Raw genomic sequence first — 9867 nt, 5'->3', positions numbered from 1 at the left:
GCAGATAGTGAGGCTCAGGTCCTGCACTCTTATATAATCATTTTTGAAATCCATCGTCTGACCACCCGCCCCCCACCAGCCCTTCAGCAGTGTTGTTGTGCCCAGGGGGATCTGCAGCCTTGACAGGTTCTGATCTGATTAGAGCTTTTTTTGGGGGGGGGGGGGGTTAGGACGGCCTGTCAAAAGCCACTCAGTCAACCTTGAGGAGATAAAGTGATGCCTTGTGGACCTGCGGCTTGCTTCGCACTCATGATGCAATCAGCTGCCCTCCTGACAACCATCACTCACAGACAAGATAATGTGTGTGTGTGTACAAGTGTGTGTGAGTGTGTGAGGGGCTGATTGGGTGTTTAGGCTAAGACATGCTGATGTTGGCATTATTATGCCTGGAGATCCCAGGCAGGTAAACTCTTCTTAAGATTCTACTTTATCATATGATTTATTCTTAACTGTTTGTATTTGTTGTAACTATTTAAATAATATTTGTTATGATTACTTACTTGCATTATCTGTTTTTATAGTAAAACACTTGTAACTTTGTTTTGAAAGGTGCTCTATTATTAAATTAAACTGTTGGGAAATGTGCTTCTTTGTTGTCAAAGTCAGATGAGAGGAGTGATATAATTTCCATCCCTGTGCAGAAGCACAGTGCAGGTAGTGGATCTGGTGCCGCCTCCCATATGTCAACTTATCACAATATAACAGGTCCTGCCCCCCCCCACTCAAAATTATATGGAAAGTATAAAAATGTAGTTTGACCAAAGCAGTTTATGCTTCTCATCCAACCTGGTTACTGTTAAACTACATGTATATACAGTATTACTAATTTAAATGTTGTTTTTTTTCTGATTACATTGTGGAAACAAAGATAAACACTGTCTAGTTTCTGAGGTGGATGTTTCTAGGAGTTGATAAGTTCCTGTGATCATTTTATTATGTTATTTTAGTGAATTAATTTATTTTTTGTGTGAGGTGTTACAAATGGGAATGGATGGTCTCAAAAATCTTGCATTGTTTAAACTAAATTTGATTGAGAAATCACCATGGCAGTTGCCCATTATGGTAAATGCTAAATGGACTTCTACTTATATAGTGCTTTTTCTAGTCATATCGACCACTAAAAGCACCTTACACTACGTGTCACATTCACCCATTCACACAGACATTCATACAGCGCTTGCTCTATGCACAAAGCGCTTTAACACATCCACACCCATTCACACACTGACACATTACTGCCTCTGAGCTTTTGTGACATGTAAATCAAGAGTTTAATTGAAACTTGTAGGTTAAAAAAACATCAAAACTGAGAGACAAAGACATCTAATATTTAGAGTAAGTTATATAACATCAGGCCTTTCTGTCACTCTTCCTCTTTGCCCTCTTTGCCTCCTCTAACAACAGGGCTCTGGGTAGAATTTCCATATTTGCCCCGGTTATTCCACTGTCCACCATTTCCGCTGCTTAGGGAAGCTACCAAAACAAAAGATCTATACTCCTCTCCCTCCTCTTCCTGTTTTGAGTGTGCAGTACCATATTTGGAAGTTCAACGTCCTTCAACTTCCTTCAACTTCCTACATGTTTGCTCTTCACATTTGTGCAATGGCTGTAGCTGGATATACCTATGAACAATATATACAGTGGAAGGCACACAAATCGAGCCTTCATTTTCCCCTAAGTTTTTGTACTTGGTGGCTGCCAGAAATGCCTAGTGACAATGAATCAATCTAAACATAGATGGTGTCATTATTTATAGCCAACTACACTGTATAATCAACTTTTACTTCAAAACGATAAGTTCAAGCAAAAAACTCTACCACCACTTTAGGCTGGTGGTGAATTGTGATTTCAGACACTTATCTTCAATTTGCATAAACACAATTGTTGCACATCTGTAAGTCTACAAAACATCTGTGCATCTTTAAAACATGATGGATTTGCATCTTTGGACTGTTGGCATGACGTCCATGCAGTGAATACTTCGTATTCATTCCACAGGCCTTTTTCACAGCAGACATTTCAACTTGTCACAATGGGAAAGACACAGGTGTTAATATTAAGGATGGCTCTTCATGTTGCCAGAGAGCAACAGCAAAATCTCAGAATGCAGCAGCAGCAGATACCACAGCAGTTTGGCTTTGTTTAGCTAACATTAGTCAATGCACTGTAGTTAGTGGGACTTTTGTTTGTACCTCACGTTATGTTGTTACTGCTGCTGTGTGAGCCTGACAGCCAAAGAGAAGCAGCATATACTGCATGCAGTGACAGTACAGCTTTTATGCATGCGGACGTTTCATTTCATTTCAGTCCAATCAAGCATCTGAGGGATGTAAAAAACAAGTCAGATCCTTGAATGCCCAACTTACAGGGCTTGAACAATCTGCGATTTACAGCCTGGTGCCTGATACCACAGGGCACATTCAGAGGTCTTGTGGACAGGCTACCTGTGAAAACCCAGGCGGGGTCTGACTAGGTCCTGTTAGGTGTAACTTCTCTGAGTCAGCTGCAAACTAATTGTCAAAGGAAGTCAGTGGTGTGGCTGTATTTTGTTAAAATGGATGATCAAAAAATATTGTAATTTCAGTATGAAATATTTTTATTAGGATTACTTAATATGCTGCAAATATTTGTTTTTTATGTTTATTCAGAATTCATTTAGGCTCAGTGCGTGATTGTTGAGGAATACTGTATGTTATATGAAGAATTATAAACCAATAAAACAGTTGTATTAAACATACAAAATTTCTAATTATATGCAGTATTGTGTATATTTTATGAACAACAGCAGCCAAGCCAGTGCACTGAATATTAGCATTTTCAGAGCAACTGACTAATAAAAATATAAATTTCACCTATGTTGCCATGACTTGCAGTAAGAATGGATCTGGCATGTTTGAAACAGGGTGAAACACACTTTTTTGTGTTTATTTTAATGATTTTAATGCTAGTATCTCAATGTGAAAAACACATTGGTGTTCGCTGAGCAACAGGTCAGGGACAAGTATATCCAAACTCCATTCCACACAGCTTTTAGCTTTATACCCTCTGCCTTGTTATTCCCCAGTAAGCTCAGTATCATTGACTGAATAGACTATCATTACATCAGTTTCTATGATCACTATACTGTTGCGTATAAAAGTCAAAGGTGGACAGAAAAATGTAGGACAGTCTGCATACACTTGCATAACGTTCACATTTATTTGGTTTCAAGTCCTAACACATTCTAAACATGCTTTTAACACGTAATGGATCACATTCTTCACAGGTAGTTAAAGTAACAAGAGCAGACAAGAGATTTCTGAAGAAGAAAACAATGGTGTTTCAATTGTTTGATCACAGGTGATGACTGTGTGTAAAGCTATTTATTCCCTGAGATATGTCAAGATTTTTCTACTCTCTTACTTCTCCCAAACTCTTCTCATCTTGTGCTCCTGTACAAAAGGGTTCTAACAGTGTTACAGCACTAGGGTTGGACACCATGTTGGTGATATGCTGGTTTGCCTATACTGGCCTTTGACAGAGAATTAGTGAGTGACTCTTTCATGAGATGGATGGTGCCTCCTTCCTGACCACAGCTGCAAAAAAAAAAAAAAAAAAAAAAAAAAAAACAGTGCGAACTCTGGTTTAACCTTTCTTTTCTTTAGAGTTTCTTCTTTGAACATTATTCCTACTGGTTATAATGACATCTATCAATTTTCATTACTGGATCTGGAAACGTGGTGACACCAGTGGACAATTATAACAGCAGTCCAAGACAAGCATCATTAGCAGCCAGATGACGAGATCGTAAATAAATCCATAGTTAAATGCTACTATGTGGAGGAAAAGAATTAAAGTGAATCTGCATGGAAAGTCCATTAAAACCATCCACTTCTTTGCAAAACTGCATGTGTGAACATACAATACAAATAGGTCAAACTTCAATAATTCTTTCTGCAGGATCAAATGGATGTTTAAAGTGAACATTTCTGGTTTTCACCCCCAAAATAAGTTAAGTAAAATATTTCTTACGTGATAGGAATTATGTTTTAAAAAAAGTATTCAACTATGACAACCCAGGATGCAACTTTAAAGGCAGAACTGTTCCTAAGAGTTCCTATATTGTATGGGGTAATGATGCTCATATGAGCAAGTAAGGCTGGCAACTTCTATTAAAAAGCTATGAGTCCAACCCCAGTGATAACACTGCACTAGTCTGTCTGTGGTCGCGTGCCACAGCATCAGGGTCACACGAGTACGCGAAAGCATGTAAACAGGAGGAGATGTCAGTTTGACCTCAGTTACATTCTCTGATTAATAATTGATCATAAGCAACACTGGCAGTCAGATATGATAGCAGCCCCATTGTTACCTTGAACCGCCTTGTCAATGAAAAACAATCACGGAGCACAGTAGAGGAAAAAAAAAACACATATAGTGGCGCACCGTGATGTGGTGTACACAACAAACAGCCATTCACAAGATAATGTACTCCAAAAAGGTCAGGATAGGAAAATAAAGCACCAGTTAACTGCAGTAAGAATGCATCACGTGAATGCTTCAGTACGCTAACATTGTCATTGACATTCTTTCATCTTTGGTTTTAGATTCATAATAACAGGACAGAATTGAAATAAAAGATGACACTACTTTAACATGAAACAAAGCCAAAAAAAGGAGAAGGAAGGTCCCTGAAATGTGAAATGGAGTGTAACATACTTCAGAGGAAAAAAAGCTGCTGACAGCAGACAACTGTGAGTAGATGAATATGAGGCAACATGTTTACGCATTAAAAAAGAGGAATGAAAACAGGTATCAGCACTTGTTCTAAAGCTGAGAAGTCACTGAGTGAAATAAGAGACACAAAATAACAGAACATTGGTGCAATGAAACCAATAAATAAGACAAAAAAAATCACCGATATGAAAGTAACATGATGACAAATAAAGAGGTAGTTTCAGTACAGAAATTGCAAATGACATCCCTTGTCTGCAAAAAATACAAATACAGAAAATAAAAAGAACACTTTCTTCAGCACATATGTATCAAAATATACCAGTTAGGAAGTCAGAGCAGTGGTAGTAAGGTAGCTGTGGTGAGTTTTTTTAAATGTTGATTAGCATTTGCTGCTACATTGAAGGGAAAAATCCCACTTCAGATCCTCTTCCACCGTCAGATCTCAGCAGTCTGTGATGTTCAGTGCATTCCTGGAGTTACTGGAGTTAACATGAAGTGACTTTGTTGTTGGCCACCCTGAACCTTTCTTTGGTACTTCTGCTGTAGTTAGCACTATCCTACATTTCTCTGTTCACTGTTTCTGTACAGAGAGGTGGGACTGATAAACATCAGTGCAAACTGGCAGCATTAGACTTTCTCTTTACTTTCTCACTCTAAAACCTGGCAGCTAAAAAATTTCATTGCTAAGTTTCATTGTTGTAGTTTCTGTACAGTGGTAAAGCATTTAGGGGGATTTTTCCTTTAACATGATAGATCATCACTCAGATTTTTGTTACATAAATGTTTCTATCCCTGAGAAAAAGTGAATTAAAGGGTCAGATCATCAAAATGACAAAAAACACATTTTCTCACTTGGTGTCCTGCCCTGCAGATAGTCATGGGTTTATTTGCCCTGTATTTAAAATATCTGTGTAGTGCTGACAGAACTAGCTGATTACATGTAGAAAATTCAGCCAAAGCCTTTCAGAAACAGCATGCTTGTCACTCTAGGTAATTAACAGAAAACACTTCATGGTGACAGTTTTCAGAGGGACTATTTCTTTGCTAGAAAGTAGTTCCAATGAAAACACAGTGACACAGAAACAGAAACTAGTCAGTATAGTTCTCCTGTAGAAATGTGTAATGTTGAACATTTTAAATGTATTTTTTTTAGTAATGTAAGCACCACAAACTAAATACCATCCATGTCCACTGTACTAGGGTTAAAGAAATTTCAGAGATGGATATCCTAAAACTTCAGCAGATAAAACCAAAACTATCTTCATGGTGACACACCACCAGAGGTGAGTGAGAAAATATTTTAATGCATGTGTTGTAATGTAGGTAAAATGACCCTTTAAGCCTGTGTGATGATTGATGTACATTTCACTATATGGAGGGAGACGATATTCTCCACACACCTGACTAAGCTGCTCTGAGAACACTATGGTAGAAAATGAATGTAATTTAATTCAAGTTTAGAACCAACAATAGCTCTAAAACATACCCTTTGCATTGTAAAATGATTCAAATAATACATAAAAGACTCCAAAATGTCAGTATTGTCCATATAAAACGTGACTGACATTGCCTGAGTAATACCTTTTTTTCATAGTGTTATTAATGATCATGTCCAAAAAAGTCAAGAATTCATTCAAAATGTAGAAAATTTCAGGAGCTGTCTCCACTCAAAAAAACAAACAAACAAACAAAACAAAACCAAAGGAAAAAAAACAAACAAAAAAAAGTGAAAAACAACAAAACCCCCAAACATTCACAATAACTACAAAGGTACATGAAAATGTATAAAAATCAAAAGATGAAAAGAGGCTAACTGGAACATTTGAATGAGGAACAAGCAGGCTACAATGCACCAAGTTCCTGACACTGAAGGCAGCAGAGCCCAATAAACGAGCCATCTGACAAGAAGCAGAGGGAAAAGCAAAGACTGGGAATCACATCTGCTCTATGCATATATGTGTGCAAGGCTACACACAGGCTACACACAGAGAGGTGGATGGAAACAGGAGAGAGAAGCCACGACATTCAGAAGATGCCACTGTCTTGCGCTCCACCCATTATCAATGCCAAGACAAAAATCCACATTGCATGCTTCACCTTCAAATTACATCCACTTTCACTGAATGAAGAGGGGTGGGGTTGGGCGGGTGGGGTGGGGGGGGGTAAGGACCTTGGGAGAAATAAAATGGAAAAGAAAAACACTTTTTTCTACAGAGGACCTACAATGTCCTGGAACCTATGTCTACTAATACTACAAGTACATCAGCATGGCCACTGAAGAACTCCTGAATGCAATACATAACACTCACTTTACCCTGTTTAGATCCAGGTCGGCAGGGACCTGAGAGAGAGGAACACACTGGGTGGGCAGTGGCTGAGGTCAGTGGTCAAGGTCTCCAAACCTCACCGTCGTGTGCAAAAAAGAGAGTCGTTGCGAGGACTGCATTTTGCCTGCATTTCAAAATTGTTCGTACATCTTGAAATGGCTAAAAACTTGAAGAATCCAAGAAATGATCATCTCATACTTCAAAAATAAAGACCATTTTCTATGGCTTTTTTTTTAAACAATGTGCATATCTGTCACAGAGGGTATGCAGGCCAGGGGTAAGTCACCTAAATTCTCTAAACCTAGCCTAGAATCATTGAGACCTGGCCCATATCAATCACACTGAATCCACTTTTATCTGGGTTAAAGTGATAATCTGCAAACTTTTTGTTGAGAATAAACTTGAAGCCAGTCCATGAAAGAAGTTTCATTTGTTGATTTCTTGGCCAACCTCACCCACTAAAACCCTGAGGAACAGACCTGAACCAAGTCTCAGGTCCACCGTTTGAAATGCCCCTCAGATCGCAGTCAGGTTCAACTTAAACTGCTACCAGTCTTTGGTCTGTGCAAAACTTTGATTGGACCTGACAAGACATGAAAGCAGTCTAATTTCCAATGAAACTTGGTTTTTAATCTGGGGTTTTGCAGAGTGGTTAAAAGCTGGATAAGCTAACAGAAGCTAATGTTCTACGCCATCTTCATATGAACCAAAGGTAATGAATGCTGACTGTCCACCTCTGTCCACATTTGGATCCAGTTGTTGTCAGTTCCAGTTATGTCAAGTATACATCTACTGACCCAAGATCTCTCACTTGCGCTGAATAAATTGAAGAAGTCAACATTATACAGACTATAATTCTAACCAAACATCAGTATCATGGACCTTAAATTTAGGTGATGAAATGTTGTAAAAAGCAGGCTACAATGCACCAAGTTCCTGACACTGAAGGCAGCAGAGCCCAATAAACGAGCCATCTGACAAAAAGCAGAGGGAAAAGCAAAGACTGGGAATCACATCTGCTCTATGCATATATGTGTGCATAAGAATGTGTGCATGTTTAGCAGCATTTAGAATGAAATCCGGCAACATACTCATCTGATCTGTCCAGCAGAGGGTTCTCCCCTCTGACACAGATTGATTAATTTCTTATCCTGATCCTTCATTGATAAGAATTTTTTGTGAAGCTATCAGCTCCCTACCCATCAATGGGTGTTTGAAAAAAGCATTGCATAACACTTTGGTCAAAAAAGGAAAAACAATAAAACTAAAACAGCAAACCTAGCTATCCTCCTCTTCCCTTGCAATAAAGCCTTACATCCCCAGTCTATGATTGTAAAAAAATACCCGTATGCTCCTTTTTCAATGAAGATCCCACAGATCCAATGACTGTCACCTTAACTCATGGAATGTTAAATTGACAAGAACACCTCCCATTAGCAGGACATCTGGGAGACCATGCAGATAAAATAGCTCAGTTTTACTAACTCACTTTGCATTTTCAGTGTAACAAAACACTGTTTGATTTATGAAGCCCCTATGAACATTCAGCCTCTGATTGAGGTGCCAAAACATCCACAGGGATCTGGTTTTAGACTGGGCCACTCTTCATTTAACAACAGAAAAGGTACCTGAAAATACATAACATCATAACATCTTCCTGAGGTAGTCTCAAAACACTAATCACGTGTCTATCTGCCCCCGTCTGAATAAAATAAACTCTTTTAAAGTCTAGCTCTAACAATGGCAACACTGACACATTGAGCAAACTGGATACACACTTGTAAACTCCAAAGACCAATGCATCTATGAGCATTTGTTTTGTACAGAAGCATGTGCACAGTGTAAATCAGCATACATTCAGCTCTGTCATGTAATAAATATATAAAGAAAAAAGTTACAAAAAACAAACTAGTTGCTTGTCACATTCACAAGAGGGGAGACCAATCCCTCGACTCGGGGGGTCAGGGAGGGGGGGTCTAGTTTCCGGTGGAGGTGTTCACACAGGGCAATGGGCCGGTCCTGTAGCTGGTCAGGCTGGATTTGCAGGAGTGCAAGACTGCTTTAAACAAGAGGGGGAGCTGCTCCAGAGGGACATTCACTAGCTTCCCTGCAAACAAAAACAACACTTTAGTTTATAATTAGCTTAGCTTAGCCTAGTTTACATTGACATGCTATGAGTTTTTGAATAAATTTGATGTTGAAATTGAAATTTGATAATGGCTGAGTCTCAAATAATATAATAATCCATCTTGAGCAAAGACTGAGGAGGACTTACATGACCTCCAGTGAAACATCACCATAATATAAACTCTCACCACACTAACTCCATCATAAACAACAACAGAGTCATATTACACTCATCACTACTCACCACTTGGTGTTAAGTTACTCTTAATGAAACTCAACACTTCATGCAGCTTTTTCCTAACCAACAGGGAAAGACTATGCTCTTTGAGCTGCAGGAAGGTTTACAATGAGACGCAACAGTGGAGGGAGCAGTGAGTGTCCTCAACAGTAACATAACGTGGAACAAAGCTCAGAGTAACATACTACAGTACAACATGACTGCTGTACTGATAGAAGTGACAAAAATAGAGGAAGTCTGGAGTTTGCGTCAACAGCAAATTAAAATGGGAGCACATGGAGAATTAGAAATTCAATGGTGAACACAAGCTGTCAAAAGAACTTTCACAGGTTGACAGCCTTGGGTGAATTTTCTGTTCACGGGACACTGAGTCCAGTGATAGGAAAAAAAAAAACAACTAAAAATCAAGTGGAAGGAGAGGGGGTAGCTACTAGTATTGGAAACAAGAATATTTGAAGT

The 9867-nt window shown here is 38.8% G+C and overlaps 1 protein-coding gene across 1 annotated transcript in view; it reads right to left on the bottom strand.

Annotated features, from left to right (window-relative positions):
- Positions 1 to 4848: 4848 nt before the first annotated feature.
- Positions 4849 to 9867, bottom strand: part of nr6a1a (nuclear receptor subfamily 6, group A, member 1a) — a 79193-nt gene continuing 74174 nt past the window's right edge. Inside the window, exon 11 of the mRNA XM_018669643.2 lies at positions 4849 to 9150. Within this exon, the coding sequence (XP_018525159.1) occupies positions 9020 to 9150 (131 nt within the window). The 3' untranslated portion in view covers positions 4849 to 9019. The remainder of the gene's footprint in view (positions 9151 to 9867) is intronic.

The sequence above is a fragment of the Lates calcarifer genome, linkage group LG13, assembly GCF_001640805.2.
Source record: "Lates calcarifer isolate ASB-BC8 linkage group LG13, TLL_Latcal_v3, whole genome shotgun sequence".
Lineage (NCBI taxonomy): Eukaryota > Metazoa > Chordata > Actinopteri > Centropomidae > Lates > Lates calcarifer.
Note: the sequence above shows the minus strand (reverse complement) of the source record. Positions and strands in the feature narration are given on the sequence as shown.